This window comes from Erythranthe guttata, chromosome 5 (genome assembly GCF_056151865.1).
Source record: "Erythranthe guttata isolate IM_541 chromosome 5, IM_541, whole genome shotgun sequence".
In the NCBI taxonomy this organism is placed as follows: domain Eukaryota; kingdom Viridiplantae; phylum Streptophyta; class Magnoliopsida; order Lamiales; family Phrymaceae; genus Erythranthe; species Erythranthe guttata.
In genome coordinates, this window is record NC_142537.1 from 17,617,284 (window position 1) to 17,633,139 (window position 15,856).

General features: G+C 34.1%; 3 protein-coding genes and 1 non-coding gene across 4 annotated transcripts; all 4 read right to left on the bottom strand.

Annotated features, from left to right (window-relative positions):
* Positions 1-358: 358 nt before the first annotated feature.
* Positions 359-2,744, bottom strand: LOC105967053 (uncharacterized). The gene is made up of 2 exons (XM_012991616.2): positions 2,410-2,744; positions 359-978 (listed from the first exon to the last, which is right to left on the bottom strand). Exons 1-2 carry the CDS (start codon positions 2,575-2,577, stop codon positions 409-411), a joined length of 738 nt encoding a protein of 245 aa, XP_012847070.2. The 5' UTR covers positions 2,578-2,744; the 3' UTR covers positions 359-408.
* TRNAC-GCA (transfer RNA cysteine (anticodon GCA)) lies at positions 1,223-1,294 on the bottom strand. Its single transcript has one exon. It is a non-coding gene; the product is annotated as a tRNA-Cys (tRNA).
* Positions 2,745-9,060: 6,316 nt separating the features above from the next.
* Positions 9,061-10,332, bottom strand: LOC105967059 (chaperone protein dnaJ-like protein). The gene is made up of 3 exons (XM_088818082.1): positions 10,165-10,332; positions 9,916-10,047; positions 9,061-9,215 (listed from the first exon to the last, which is right to left on the bottom strand). Exons 1-3 carry the CDS (start codon positions 10,294-10,296, stop codon positions 9,126-9,128), a joined length of 354 nt encoding a protein of 117 aa, XP_088674208.1. The 5' UTR covers positions 10,297-10,332; the 3' UTR covers positions 9,061-9,125.
* A 1,294-nt stretch (positions 10,333-11,626) lies between these two features.
* Positions 11,627-15,338, bottom strand: LOC105966998 (putative LRR receptor-like serine/threonine-protein kinase At4g31250). The gene is made up of 3 exons (XM_012991563.2): positions 14,539-15,338; positions 13,267-13,869; positions 11,627-12,421 (listed from the first exon to the last, which is right to left on the bottom strand). The coding sequence occupies exons 1-3, from the start codon at positions 15,188-15,190 to the stop codon at positions 11,757-11,759; spliced, it is 1,920 nt and encodes a 639-aa protein (XP_012847017.2). The 5' UTR covers positions 15,191-15,338; the 3' UTR covers positions 11,627-11,756.
* Between the last annotated feature and the right edge of the window lie 518 nt (positions 15,339-15,856).

Here is a 15,856-nt window from a genome sequence, read left to right on the forward strand (position 1 = left end):
ATACACCAAATTTTAGACGATAGATTCTCCAAGAAATCGATTAGCGAGACTGGCCCCATTAACTTTATTTCAAATTATAGTCTTGTATTCTTGTTTACATAAAAGTTAAATTTTATGTCAATACTCGTTTAAATCAATAATTCTTTTTAACATATTTACTTATTTTACTTTATGTTACACACGAGTTTAGATGTTACACCTGATTATAATAATCACTCACTAAACAATCATATACATGAACGAATATGTGTGCGTAATTAGGTGTAGATTTACGATTTAAATTCATCTTATGTAAATAACCACGTGTAGTATCTAATTACCTTACTCGTACCAAAACATCATAAAACTCCAAGAGTAATTTTTGAATGATTTTTATTTTAATGAAGAATTGAATATTATTTGTCTCCGTTACACTGATATACAGTGAGTACAATTCCCATTCCCACGAATCTCACCTCCCGAATGTTTCCCTAATTTATCGGGAATTAAAACCAGATCCAAATTATAAAGCACAGAAACCATCGTCCCGGAACAAAGGAAAACCAGCACCGGCCCGAATATCCACAGCAGGATCGGCACCGCGCTGTAGAACAACCTGTTCCCCGCCGTGTTGAGCGCGAATCCCCTCTCCAGAAGCTCCGCCACGTACTCCGCCGTCACGCCGCCGCTTCCGATCGGGGTCTCCGTCGGCGGACAGTTGATTAGGAAGTTGACCTGGTTGATGAACCTAATGGAGAGGGAGTGGCAGACGAAGGAGAAGAGGAAGAGTACAAGGAGGGTGACGTACTTCAGCGCCACCATGAACTCGCCGTGGCCGCCGTAGACGGCGTCGTTCAGTGGCTTCTTGATGCTGTAGGTGCTGCTGATGACGGCGGCTAGGCCGGAGCAGAGGAGGATTGAAGTGGTCGCCATCAGCGTTGACCCCATGATCGTGTTCCGGAGCGTTTGGACGGCCAGGATGTTTTTCTTCTCATTATCCTGCATTCATGTTTTTTTTTTTATTTTTTTTATTTTATTATTAATATCAAATTTGTCTTGATTAAATAATTTATTTAATTTGTTATAATCAATTAATTCAGATTTTAACAAAAAATAAGTTCACTTCACCAAAATTCAAACACTTTTATTTCATATATTTCATAAAAAAAATATAATAAATAAGTTATTTAATTTGTATAATAAAAAATTCAAATTTAACAAAAAAATAAAAAATATACACTAAAGGGCCCAACCGGGTTCGAACCGGTGACCTCTTGATCTGCAGTCAAATGCTCTACCACTGAGCTATGGACCCTTATTGCTAAAACGTAGAGGAACATAAGTTTTATTCACGTTTGATAAACAATTCTACCTTCACAATAGGTACATTTTAGAAATTATAAATTATAAAATTTGTATTTATTTAATTACTCTCTCTTTATAAATTATAAATTTGTGTCACTTTAGAATTTTAATAAAGCATTTATTGTAATTTTCTCAAATTTGACTTTACTCCTCTTAAGATAATTAATAATGAAACAACTAATGAGAAGGGTTTTTTTAGTCATTTTATTATGATTTCCCTGCACGTTTATTATTTCTTTTAATACATGTGCATTAATCCAAAGCGAATAATAAAACGTGGAATTAAAGAGGGGTACTTAAGATGTATTAGTAATTTAGTTGCAATTAAATTTTGTCCCACAAAGGCTCTAATGTATCTCTCTCATACCTTAATTATAAGTTAGGCACTTGTACTTAAAGAAAAAGCTTTGAAATTCTTTAGCGTGTACAACTTTAGATGTATTGGATCGATATGAATATGATTGATCAATTGTGACACAACTTCTATCATATGTATATATATGTTTTTAATTTCACATTTTCATTATATATACAATTATGTGACAAATATTTAAATTGAAATACTTTTTTTTTTGTACTTACTAACAATTATAACTTGTTGATTAATGTTGGTTTATGATGCACGGAAACTTCAACCCACACGCGTTTCCACGTTTCGTTTCGGGGCCATTCCCATAAATATTTAGGGAATGTTTCTGATAACAATGAAAAATTGGAAACGCGTTTCAATGCAAAATAAATCCAAATTTCATTTTAAATAAAAACTTCGAATTGCATAGACTCAAAAAAAATCTTAAACATTATGTCTCTTTCACTTCTAGTGGTATTTTAATATTTTTGTAGATGTTAATTACATACTAAAATAAATTATAAATGCACCTCTATCCATTTCTTTTGAAAAACAGAGTTTCTCATAAATCGCAACGAAGAAGAAAAAAAAAATGAAATAACATAATAAGGAGAGAGAGAGAGAGAGAGAGAGAGAGAGAGAGAGAGAGAGAGAGAGAGAGAGAGAGAGAGAGAGAGAGAGAGAGAGAGAGAGAGAGAGAGGGGTATTATATATACCTTGATGATGGCGGAGACCCAAAAGCGGCGGCCATGGGAGTTAGTACCAATGACAGTGGTGAAGGGCTGAGTTCGAACCTTATTCCATAGCCAAATGTGGTATCCCATGCTCATCATCAATCCCAACGGCACCAGTATCACATCTAGATAACATTTTCTCCATTCCATCTCTCTCTCTCTCTCTCTCTCTCTCTCTCTCTCTCTCTCTCTCCACACAGCCACACACAAACTATTGTATGTGTGTTTCTGCGTGTTCTTGACTAGGTGCGTGTCGGTTCTCCTCTCTCTCTCTCTCTCTCTCTCTCTCTAGATCTCTCTCTGATCAGTTTCTTGTTAGCTATTGCTTTTGTTGAGACATATATATATAGATATATGTGCGTGCGTGTACGTATGTATGTATGTGTGTGTGTGTTTGGCAAGAAAGATGATGAAGATGGACTTATTTGGATGCAATATACATAAGTTGTTGCAGCAAATTAATTAAATTAGCCAAAAACAAAAGGAAACCTCCACTAGTTCACATTTATTATAAGAAAATAATAATCAATTAAATAGATAAATATAATGGATATCTATAATTGATACACTTGATGATTTTTGCTTTATAATTTTTCACACACACATATTACAAGATAATATATCTTATTAATTATTGGATTTCTATATATATATATATATATATATATATATATATATATATATATATATATATATATATATATATATGAGATAACTAGCTAATTATATAAGTGGTGAATTAATTATTGAATCAAGCATTATCTATAATTAATTTTGACTTAACTATAAGTTTATTTGATGTATGGGGGTGCAGTTGGAAAAGGGTGATTTGACAATCTTGAAATCTTGGGTAGTGCATATTTAGTGTGCATGAGGAATTGTTTGTTAGTGATTTTCTGAATGGCCACAATACTCTGCCTAATTAATATTCAAGACTTGCATTCGAAGGTTTATATTATGTCACATCGGGTGAAATTTAACGGGTAAGACTTTATCTTTTATATATACACGCACAAACATATAAACTCATACTCACGTTGGTGTGTTTAAATCTACGGTAAAAAATCACCCAATGTAAGTTTCACTGGATGTAGTATAGAAATAACCGGCAGCCGAAACCAACACGTGCAACTTTTCATGACTTGAGATATATGTAAAAATATATTATTCAATGTGGATAACAAAATTAAACCTAAAGATTCACCATATATATATATATCTATATATATACACATACACACACGTGCATACAATTTTATTGTTGTTTCAGTTTGCAATATGAGGTATTTTGAGAATCTGAAATGCTAAATTTACGGAACACGCACAACTAAAAAAACTTTCTTTCTCTAAGATTTCCAACACTCAAAAGCTGCGTTACGTATGAGTTTATGACCTAATTTTTGGCCCCAAACTTTAGAGTTTCCACCACAAAAATAATATGATGATATAGATAAGTGCCATATACGTGTGTTTAACTTGTTTTCTTGGTTTCCATTAGATATATAATAAAAACTTTATCGACAACTAATATAGAGTTCGAAACAAGATAAAATTACGCAATCTTACGAGAACTCAATCGTATAATTGAACTAGCTAGAGGAAGTCTAACACACAATCCCTTCTATAGTCGTTTCTTTCTTTTGGCAAATGCCTATTTTGTTATATGTCCTTTTAAGTTTTAGCCATTGTTTGAATTATAATTTTTGTAATATATTTATTTATTCAAGAGTATCAAATGAAACCTAATGATTTAGTTAATCATTGTTTATCTTACCATCAAATGAGAACTTAGAATTTAAGTCCATGTAATTATCGTGGCCCCTCCTCTTTGTGTGTTATATTTAGGATTTTCTCTTTTTGGACAAGTCTTTGTCTCTTCACTTTAATATGATTTTGTGTTCATATACAATTTGATTTGTCTTATTGTAACCCTTTATTTTATTTTTTTAAATAGTGCACAGTAATATTTTGCTATATTTCACAAAACTTCCTCAATCGATTTACGTCTGTCGTGTGATTTTCGAGTTATTATTAGAAGAACGTATTTCGCCAATAAATAAATAGACTCGTATTTTAAATTACATGAATACATCTTGGCGTGTGGTCCTCTATCGACTATGCAGCACGGACACAGAAACGCGGACACAGGAAAATCCCCTTTTTTGGTGAATTATATTTTTAGTTTTAGGACTAAAAATTGTTTGAGTTAATAAATATCATGGAATATTTGTTAGAGGTGGCAAATGGCAACCCACTAATCTCCCTTTCTTTAATTTCCCCAAAAAGATATACTTTTTAGTGCAATTCACAACCACACAATTTGTGATCGAAATAATTAATTACAATTAATTAGTGATATGAGATAAATGTGGAATACACAATACCTAATTTTGGTATGTAAAAGTGACTCCTCTTTCCACCTCAATTTTCAATTTTGTACATTTTCTTTTTCATTCTCAATGAATTATGTATATATAAACATTATATTACATTTATTTCATAATCATCAAACCAACGAGCAACAAAAATAGGTCACTTTGCGATAATATCTTATTAATCACATGCTTTATTTGGCCCCCTTTTGAAATTCTTCCAATTGTTTTCCGAAAGTAAAATTTTGTTTGTTAAGCCTTTCAATTTGTTGGACTTTAACTTTTTTTGGGAAAACGAAGATAAGTTTATATCTCCTTAATTCACATATGATTTGACTGATACAATTACAAACGTGGTCGTTAGAACATAAACAAACAACACATCACTTATTTTTTCAATATTTTTTTTTTCTAAAATACATTCCGTCCAAGATCTTTAAATATAATTTGACTGTTACAGTGTAAATCATCTATTCTCAAACAAACAGACATAACTTTATTTTTCAATTTTTTTTCTCCCAAAATATTGATTTCGAAAAATACATAATCGAGGGAAAAAAAAGGGTTAATAAGATATAACCTCCTCATTGGGAAAAATATTAGGACTAACCACCTTACATTATTTTTAATGGGTCAAACCCCCTCAGAAATGTTAATTACTGAACTACCCTCATAATTTGTAATCGCAATGACCCCCCACCGTTTTCTTCAATATAATTGCTCCCCCATTTCTGCGGGTGTGCTATATTTGTGCCAAGAAAATCTCCCAAAAACAAACTGCAATATATGTCGGATCTTTTCCCATTTCCAACAGTGCCCTAGTTTGCTACATTTCTTCAGAAGAAAAAAAACTCAGAATACCATTATTGTGGGAATCGTTCAGACACGCAGGTTGATAAACAATGGTGAAAAACGGCAAGAAGAAGATAGGTAGTTTCCTGTACACCCATCTCTATCAGCGACTTCTATTAACCTAATTTTGTGCATTTACCCCATAATTTCTCTTTCTGACACCATTATCAGTGACTCCGAACGACATATCGAAGACTCCTACATCAACGGTATGCAACAGTACGCGAATCACCATATGCGACGTTTCAGAATTCTTCCATGGTTGATTACTCAAAAATGGAGTTTGTAAACAAACTTATTTTTTAGATCTACAGATCTATGGTCGCACTGTTTGTTGACTCATAAATATTTGTTTCGTATGAAATTTTTTTATCAGTGTCCACAACAAAGAAGAGATCATTGTTGTCGAAAAACTTAAAATATTACAGTCACCTACACTCAGAGTCAACTATAAAATCGGATAGTTCACTATATTTTTTTCAGAGTCAACTATAAAAATTAGATAGTTAACTATAATTTTTACGATGTCAACTATAAAAAATTGGTAGTTAACTATATTGTTGCCAGAGTCAACTACAAAAAATTGGATAGTCAACTACAATTGTTCCGATGTCAACTATAAAAAAATAGTAGTCAACTATAATTTTCCATTAATTCACTATAATATATTTCAATTTAAGATACTATGGTGTTATAAAATTGAACACTCATTATAAAAATCTCATATCCGGTGAAAACATGAATTTCATAGAGTAGCAAATAGATTGGTTTCAACAACCAAAACATGAGATGTAGAAGAAAAGATAAAGTGGTGAGAACAGATAGAAAAAATAAAAGAGAAAACATGAAACAGAAACAAACGAGAACAAGAGGTAATGAGGGAAAAGAAAGAAGAGAGAGAGAGAGAGGAGAGCGGTAGAAAATAAATAAAAGAAAAAGATATCAGAAGAGAGGAAATTGTGGAAGAGAGAGAAGAGAGAGAGGAGAGATGAGAGAATAAAAAGAACACGTCAAAAAGTGAGGAAAAAAAAGAAGAGAGAGAAATGAATGGAGAATATTAAATGACGGATAAGAGAGAAGTGAGAGAAAGTAGTAGGGGTGAGCAAAAAAACCCGAAAAACCGAACCGAAAAAACCGAAAAATCGAGCCGTTTTAAACCGTACCGAATAGCAAACCGCATGTACGGTTTTTTATTTTTTAAATACCGAATTATTCGGTTCGGTATGGTGGAAAGGTAAATAACCGAACCGAAAAACCGAACCGAACCGAAACTATAAAATGACTTCATTTTATATAATCTATGTATTATTTTACCCTAATATTTATTTTCTATCTTTCAATTATTTGTCTCATTCTAAGCATTTGTTCATAAATCGAGACATTGTATTTTATTTATTTAGTAATTAAAAATTTACTTGAGTTCATGGTTTTAATAATGTGGTAGATGAAAGTAGGAAAAAAAAATGAAGCATAATACATCATCTATAAATTACGTTAAGTCCTATGAAATTAAAGATTTTATATTTTCATTGCATTAGTAAGTTGTGAAAGTAATTGTAATTGTATTCTTTTGTTTGTACAACTTGAATATATATAGTTACGCTTGAACCGAAAAAAACCGAAACCAAGCCGGAAAAAACCGAAACCAAACCGAAAAAAACCGAAACCGAAAGAAACCGAACCGATAAAAAACCAACATACACGGTTTTTAATTTTACAAAAACCGATATATTCGGTTCGGTTCGGTTTTTGGCTAAAACCGAACCGACCCGACCCGTGCACACACCTAGAAAGTAGGAGAAAAATATGAATAAAAAAGGGCATAATTGGCATTAATATAAGCTTAGGGAGGTCACACAATTCAGAAAATATTAAATGATTTTATTTACAAATGGTCAATTATAAATTGGGCCTAAACTATATTATTTTACCTAATGATGAGGTTATCTCTTATTTTCCCGGAAAAAAATACCAATTCCGGTGTCAAACTATTGGAATTGTGGATCTCATAAAAGCCCAACGAAACTTCTTCGATTGGGCCTATAGTCATTGGCATTTGGCAATGTATGTTAATTCTCCACTTCCAAAATCCATACCAATTCCTTGAGGGTTCAAAAGTTAGGGGAATATGATAACAGTTGATTTTGTAAAACCTGCATTTGGTGAAATATATCATATACTTTTACGTTATTAATTTACGTATAATAACACACATGCATGCATATCAATGTACGTGTGCTTACTGAGTAATTAGTTATGTAGATATACCGTATAAAAGAACATGATTTATTTTACCTGGCATAGGATCATAGAGCCATAAAATTCATGAATTTTTTTTTAAAGGGTAAATTACAGCCACACCCCTAAGGTATGCTTAAATAACTGTAAGGTCTCTATGGTATTAATAATTACACTCACCCCCCTGAAAGGTAGTTAAAAACTCTAACAGGATAATGCATTGGATACATTATTCCGATAGGGTTCTAATGGACTATTACTTTTAGTTAGTGGTGAAGATAACAAAGAGTTATGGGTGATTTAAAAAATATTGGGGGAGCCATGTCACCCAATAACTCCCCATAACTCTATGTTATCTCTACAACTAGCTAAAAGTAATAGTCCATTAGAACCCTATCGGAATAATGTATCCAATGCATTATCCCGTTAGAATTTTTAACTACCTTTCAGAGGGGGTAAGTGTAATTATTAATACCACAGGGACCTTACAGTTATTTAAGTATACCTCAGGGGTGTGGGTGTAATTTACCATTTTTTAAAAGAAAAACATCCTTACAATTTGGATATATAAGCCTTAGACATGGCCATGGGCCGGTTCGCGGTTCACTTTTTCCGGAACCGAAATCGGCCCGTACTACACGCGGTTCGGCGGGCCGGTTCACTCCGACTCTGGGCCGGCCCGGAAATATATATATATATATATATATATATATATATATATATATATATATATATATATATATATATATTTTTTTTTTTTTTTTAAATACTTTATGAATAAATAAATTAAAAGAATTAATTTTAAATAGGAAAAAAACAAAATGAAATAAATAAAAGGAGTTGAACTTAATTTTATAGGGAAAAATGGGGGGGGGGGTTGAATTCAAAAAAGAGCAAATAACGGCCGGTTCACTGGGCTGGTTCAGCTTTTTTTCAAACTTTTTTTTTTATAAATTCGGGTGAACCGCCGGGCCACGGTTCACCTGTATCTAGAAGCGGACCCGTCCCGGGGACAACGGAGCGGTTCACCGGTCAACGGTTCGGGTCGGTTCGTCAACGGGCCGGTTCCGTGCCGAAAATCGGCCCATAGCCGTGTCTATAAAAGCCTACGCACCTTGGAATCATCGATGATTTTTGTTTCCCCAAAAAATCAAGAATTCAAACAAGCACGAAACGAACAAATAATTATATTAACATTTAAATAGAGAAAATCAAATCAATATTAAAGTGTATAACTCAAACAAAAATTAACTCCTCTCCATCATTGTCATCCGGAAATGTAACACATTTGTAGACTTTGCATTTTGAACATAACACGCTTCCAGTCTGCCAAACACAACACTTCATATATAAGAGACACGCTTTTTACTCTACGAGAAAGAATATTCTAAATGCACACTAATTATAAAATTTCATCCATTTTTTACCCATAAATCCAAAATCACCCTTCACAAGTATCAAGAAAGCTATTAAATAATTGGGTAAATTACTACTCTCCCACTGATATATGGTTTATTTACGAAAAAATCTCTCATTTTTTTTTTATAATTACACCCATCCTCCTGTAATTTATAGATTTCTTACATTAGCACCTTTATGTAGGAAGTTGGATGTAAGAAACTAACAATCTTCAGGGAGACGGATGTTCTACAAAATGAGCGTTTTCATAAATAGACTTTACCGCAGGGATGTTATTGTAATTTACCCTAAATAATTCTTTCTCTCACATAAATTCTCATTAATAATAAAGTCTAAATAAATAAAAAAACCCTTAAATCTCTAAAATGAGAGATAACACCAGAAACGTAAATGAAGAGGGCAATATCGGGGTTAGTTCTATGCTACATCCGGTGAAGGTTACACCAGGTGAATTTTTATAGTCGATCTACACACACCAATATGGGTGTGTGTATTTGTGTGCACATAAATAGTAAATATCTAATGAGTGTATTTCATCTCGTGTAGCATAGCAGTGTATGTATAATTTAAAATAAGGGGTAATTAATTAATTAATTGAAGTACTTACAGCTCTACAAGAAGGGCAACGGCGGTAAATTCTGTTGTTCTCTGCTCTGACATTAGTCTTTTCCCCTTTACAAAAATCACAAACCAACCAACCTCTCCCACTGCAACCCTCACAAACAATCTCACAATCCACCTTTTCCAAAAATAAATAAATAAATAAATAAAATTATCAATATTAATAACAAGAATAAATAAATCAATAACAATAATAATAATAATAATAATGACTGGTAATAAGTATTATACAAACCTGCTGTTGAAGTGAAGTGCAACTCAAAGGTGTGACATAATTAATCCTAGGTGGTGGATTAAATTGAAATGTCTGATTATTACAAGAAAAAATGAGACGATGAGCTACTGTGTTGTTCATAGCAAGTGCCATTTAATTTAGCTGCTTTTATTTTTAGTAAAGAAGAAGACTTTCTTCTTCATACAAAGAGTTATGTAATATCCATTCATCACCACTCCTTTTTAATCTGCGGTCCTAATTTTTTTTTTTTTTTTTTTATTTATCATATTACAATATTGCCCTTCAGGTTCATCTGACTTTCAGATTAAAGGATCAAATTATATATATATTCTTTTCTTTTTCCAAAGGGTAAATTACAAACACCCCCTGAGGTATGGTCAAATTACAAAAACACCATCTTGTTTGGATAATTACAACCACCCCTCAACTCCTTAAATTTAGTGGAATCTTCGAGATTATACGAAATATTATCACTATTGTACCCGTTTTATCCCATTCAAACTCTACATTATGAAGCAAGATGATCATAATATGTGATTTTTAGCTTGTATATATCAGTTTGTGGTGCATCGGAAACTGTATTTTTTACACAAAACGAGTACAAACTAGAGCACATTTTACGGAATCTAGATGATTATGTTGAATTTGGCACCATAAGGGTGGAGGTGTAAGTAAAAATCATAGTTGAGGGGGTAGATGTAATTATCCAAACAAGAGGAGGGTTTTTGTAATTTGACCATACCTCAGGGGGTGTTTGTAATTTACCCTTTCCCAAAAGATGGCGGCTAATATTATTAGGCAATATTTGACAAAAGAAGCCGGAAGGCTGGAACCTTCAGTACAAGCATGGCCGAAATGTTTAGCAAGAAGAGCATGGGATAGAGAACTATCGGGTGTTTAACAAAATCAAAACGACGAAAGCTACACGAACGAATTAGCGGAAGACATACAATTTTCTATGTAAACACGAAAGGATGATTATGTGTAACACTACTATTAAGCTACTATATATCAATTTGTTCTCCATTCCTATGTATTTTTTTGCTTATTTACCACTTCCTTAAACCTTTTTTCTTTCATTTCCATTGAACTACAAGGGGAGTTAGATGCTATATTTGATTATTTACACTGTGTGAATTTCAACCGTAAATTTGATTAAATAACTACCTGTTATACATACGCGATTACTTCTATGCTACAACATACACTGAAGATTACACACACAGATTGTAGAATATTTTAAATCTACACTCAATCAATGTAGGTGTGCGTTTTTGTGCGTATATGAATGAGAAAAAGCTACCTAGTGTATTTCATACGGTGTAGCATAATATAGACTTACCTACACCTACATGTGTGTGATTATGTGTAAATTTACTTCTGAAATTCACACAATATAAATAATCGGGTGTCGCATGTAACTACCCTACTATATTACATCCTTTCTCTATTGGACAAGAAATCAAGAAAGAAAAAATCTTGGATCATTAATACAACCATAAAATATATAACCTTTTCTTTAAGTGTCCAAAAAAATTCATGAAACAAAATATACAATCTCTCTCAAATAATAATAAAATTAAATAAATAAATCATGCTTTATTATACAACGGAAACTCATCATGATCACCATACGAAGAACGAAAACCATCATCGTCTTCGTCATCGTCGTCGTCGAAATCAACAATGTGATTCAATTCCTCGATCTTCTCGAACGCCGACGCAAAATCCCACCGCTTGTCGACATTCCACTCACAGCAGCACATGCCGATCCTCAGAAGCCTCACCATCTCACCTTCGCCATTCCTCGACAGCCTCATCTCCTTATCGAACACCTCGCCGCTCAACTCCTCCCCCACCACCGAGTTGACCCAGTTCGCCAGGTCGGCGCTCGGCCCCCGCCCCCGTTTCAGGTAATTCGCCGGGAACCGGCCGGTGATCAGCTCGAGTATCAGTATCCCGAGACTCCAGACGTCGGTCTTCCGAGAAACGCGGTCGTTCTGAGCCGACTCCGGCGATTTGTGGGCCACCATGAACTGGTGCGCGTGGTCCTTGCTGATTAAGGGGGATAGCGCGTAGTCGGAGAGGAGTGGGGTGTACGCGCCGTCGAGGAGGACGTTGGAGGATTTGAGGTGGCCGTGTGGGAGGGGTAAATTGGGGAATTCCTTGTAGAGATGGGCTAATCCTCTTGCTACTCCTTTGATTATTTTTAGCCTTGTGGGCCAACCCAGTGGTGGTTGGTTTGGGCTTCTTTTGCCTGTTTAATAAATAATTATTTAAAATAATTAATATCCTAAATTAGATAAATAAGAGAAATGGTAAATTACGAAAAACCCCTAAACTTAGGTTAAATAACGAAAAATACCCTTAACCTATCCGTAATAACCAAAATCCCCTTTGATTAAGTATTGATCGAGGTTTTTAACAGAAAATGTGTAGACTATTATACCTTCTGTTAAATAGTTGAGAAATATGAGAAAATATCTAAAATTGTGTAAAATCTATTCCCTCCAATCATAAAAATTCCATGAAAAGTCACACTATAAGGGGTTGGTGTAAGGCGCAAACAAAGCTCAAGGGGTTTTTGGTAATTACGAATAAGTGGAATGTTTTTCGTTATTTAGCCTAAGCTCAGGGTGTTTTTCATAATTTACCCTATGCAATTTAGTACAACACGTGGGTACTAAATGCAGTAAACTCGTCTTATTTGGTATTCGTTTAGTCCAAACAAATTTGTGGTCGATACGAAAAAGACATCAACTTGGCTTATTGATAAATTGTGCATCGAAGTACCCTAGATATCCAATTCAACCATACAATCGAGCCCTAATAATATTGTTGTTATCGTATCTTGGCTGATCTCACGTGGCATCCAAACGAGGCCTTAAGGAATCAAATTGTATGGTTGAACCAGAACAAGTAGTATACTACACAACTGCCCAATAAACCAATCAATACTAAGGCTTATATATAAGAGCATAAATTTCGGGCCGGGCCCAATATTTATCGAGCTACTTATTTCGGGCCTAAATTATACACACTAAATAGGACCTAATTGTACAATTAATTAATCAGTAAAAATGGAAAAAAAATGTAACATACCATGTAGATGACTAGCCAAGCTGCCATTTTCGACGAAATCAGTGATCAAAAGCTTCTCTTCTTTCGTGTAATAAAAAGCGACAATCGGCAGCAAATTAACGTGCTTTAGCCTCCCAAGCTTCGTCAAGTGCTCGTAGAATTGTTCTTTGCCGGCATTGTTCATTTCTCGGAATCTTCTTACAACGTACGGAAATCCACTCGGAAGCAAAGCCTTGTAAGAAGAACCGAAGCTTCCGCTTCCCAATACTTCGGCCGACGCCCTCAAAAGCTCCTCCAACTCGAATCTCTCTCTGTCGTTTCTCACAAAGTAGAGTTTCCCGTTTTCGATATTCACGTTCTTGTAATTATTAGTTGTTGTTGTCACGTGTTTCTTGTTGTTTTTATTTTTGCTTTTGTTGTTGTAATAAGTTGGAGATTCGATTTGGAGATTGTCGAATGATTTTTGGTACTTTAGAGGCCTTGATCTTTTACGGCATAAGAAGATGAGTATTGTGAAGGCTGCGAGTGAAAAAACGACGACGGAAGCTACGACGAACGCGATTTTCTTGATTGATTTGTTCGGTTTGCATGGATTTAATGGCTTGCCACACAGGTTTTTGTTCCCTGATCATAAGATAATCAAAAGAAGAAATTATTTACAAGAACTTTTTGTAATTATATTTAAAGTGCAAATTACGGTCACCCCGATGTAAGTCCAAATTACGAAAAAAAACCTCTCATATTTGGATAATAATTACAGTTACCTTCCTCAACTATGTATTGTCTAACCAAAAAACCCCTGTTTCATTAGGTAAATTTTACAGTGGACGTGTAAGACAAACATGAGGGATTATTTCGTAATTTAAGCATACCTCAGAGGTTGTCGTAATTTGCCTTATATTTAAAAAAACCAACATGCATAGTTAAAGAAGAGAAATAATATTTAATCTTTTTTTTTTTTAATTAAGTGTTTGACTGTGGATTAGATGATACAACAAAGCCATTGAGCAACGTGCAGACAAGTTAGCTATTATATTAATTAATCAGCAATTATCAGACAACAAGATCTAATTATTTTACATATATCATGGTTTAATTTGTAATAATAAATATTTTTCTAAGACATGATTTTTTTTTTAATCTCATATTAATAATATGAAGATGATCAAATATGTTCAAACAGTTCCATGTAATTTATCAAGAACATCTAAGCATACAAAGAAAAAAAATCTCCGAAACCGAAACCGAAACTGAAACCGAAAAAAACTAACAAATTTAATTACAAAAACTTACCAAGAAATGAACTAACATTCTGATTGACAAGTGTAGGAGGCACGACACCCTCGAGCAAATTATTCGAAAAGTCGACACTCAAATCCGCCTGCCAAAAATCGGGTATCCTCCCTCCAAACCGATTATTCTGAATTTGCAAATCCACAAGCTTCGGCAAACCAAGCAACGACAAAGGAATATTCCCCGTAAAACGGTTATACCCGATCACCACTCTCCTCATACCTTTCATCCCCTTAAAAGCATCGTCCGAAATCGCGCCGCTAAAACTATTATTAGCCAAAAACAAACCCCTTAGCTTCACAAGCTTGTTCACGCCACTCGGAAACGGGCCCGAAAAGTTGTTGTTCATCGCACTTAGTCGAAGCAACGGCAATTCGGAGAGAGATTCGACGTCGATTATCCCGCTTAATCCCATGTCGTCGAGCTTTAATCCCATGAAAGAGCCGTTTGTGCATAAGATTCCGTTCCACGAGCAGAGCTTGTCGACCGGCTCGATCCAGTTGTCCAGCATGGTGGGATTGGTTAGTGATTGCTTGAACTTGAGTAGGGAGTTGGCGTACGCTGTGTCGTCGGATAATGCTGACGTGGACAAAACGGAAAGTGCGAGTAGCCCGAGAAACCAAGTACTTGGATTCAAAACCATGATGATCATGATCTTTCTTCTGTTGTGTGTAGAAGAAGATGGCTCTTCTTTTTATTTTTTTTCTTTATTGCATGATTAATTAGCAGAAATCAAGAATGTAATTTTTTTTGAATTTTTTTTAGAAAGAGAAAAATTAAGAATGTAATGAGGTGAGCATGATATGGTTTTGAAGATTGTAAGAAAGATATTGGAGGAGTGGGTTTGAATGATTAGCTGTTCTTTTGCCGGCTTAATTTATTTTAATTCATTTTATTATTTGGTTATTATTTCATTCAATTTATTTGTGGGGTGGTTATATCTCAGATTCTCTGAATATATTTGGAATTTTGACATATTAATTTTAGGGCAAATTATGGCACACCCCTGAGTTATGGTTAAATTACGAAAAATTCCCTTCTGTTTTGGTAATTACCGCCACTCCTCAACTATGTATTATCTTACGAAAAAACCCCTCCAAAGGTAATTTTAGGGTGTTAATTCGATAAAACCGAACCGAAATTTCGGTTCGCCAACATTTCATGCCGTTTACCAAACTAAATATACAATTTAGTTCGGTAAATAACCGAATTACATAAATTTTATGTAAAAATATTTAAAAAGAGAGGTGGCCATAATTACTCAAACAAAAGAAATTTTTTCGTAATTTGATCACACCATTTGCCCTTAATTTTATTA

Bases quoted from the DNA above. Each gene is read 5' to 3' on its own strand.
- LOC105967059 (XM_088818082.1), bottom strand. From the start codon at position 10,296: ATGGCACTTGCTATGAACAACACAGTAGCTCATCGTCTCATTTTTTCT. The intron at 10,048-10,164 runs GTTTGTATAATA...TTTTTGGAAAAG, and splicing joins GCACTTCACTTCAACAGCAG to GTGGATTGTGAGATTGTTTG. The intron at 9,216-9,915 runs GTAAGTACTTCA...TGTGTTTGGCAG, and splicing joins GTTGCCCTTCTTGTAGAGCT to ACTGGAAGCGTGTTATGTTC.
- LOC105966998 (XM_012991563.2), bottom strand. From the start codon at position 15,190: ATGATCATCATGGTTTTGAATCCAAGTACTTGGTTTCTCGGGCTACTC. The intron at 13,870-14,538 runs GTAAGTTTTTGT...TCTTATGATCAG, and splicing joins GAATGTTAGTTCATTTCTTG to GGAACAAAAACCTGTGTGGC. The intron at 12,422-13,266 runs GTATGTTACATT...TTTATTAAACAG, and splicing joins CTTGGCTAGTCATCTACATG to GCAAAAGAAGCCCAAACCAA.
- LOC105967053 (XM_012991616.2), bottom strand. From the start codon at position 2,577: ATGGAATGGAGAAAATGTTATCTAGATGTGATACTGGTGCCGTTGGGA. The intron at 979-2,409 runs GTATATATAATA...ACATGAATGCAG, and splicing joins GGGTCTCCGCCATCATCAAG to GATAATGAGAAGAAAAACAT.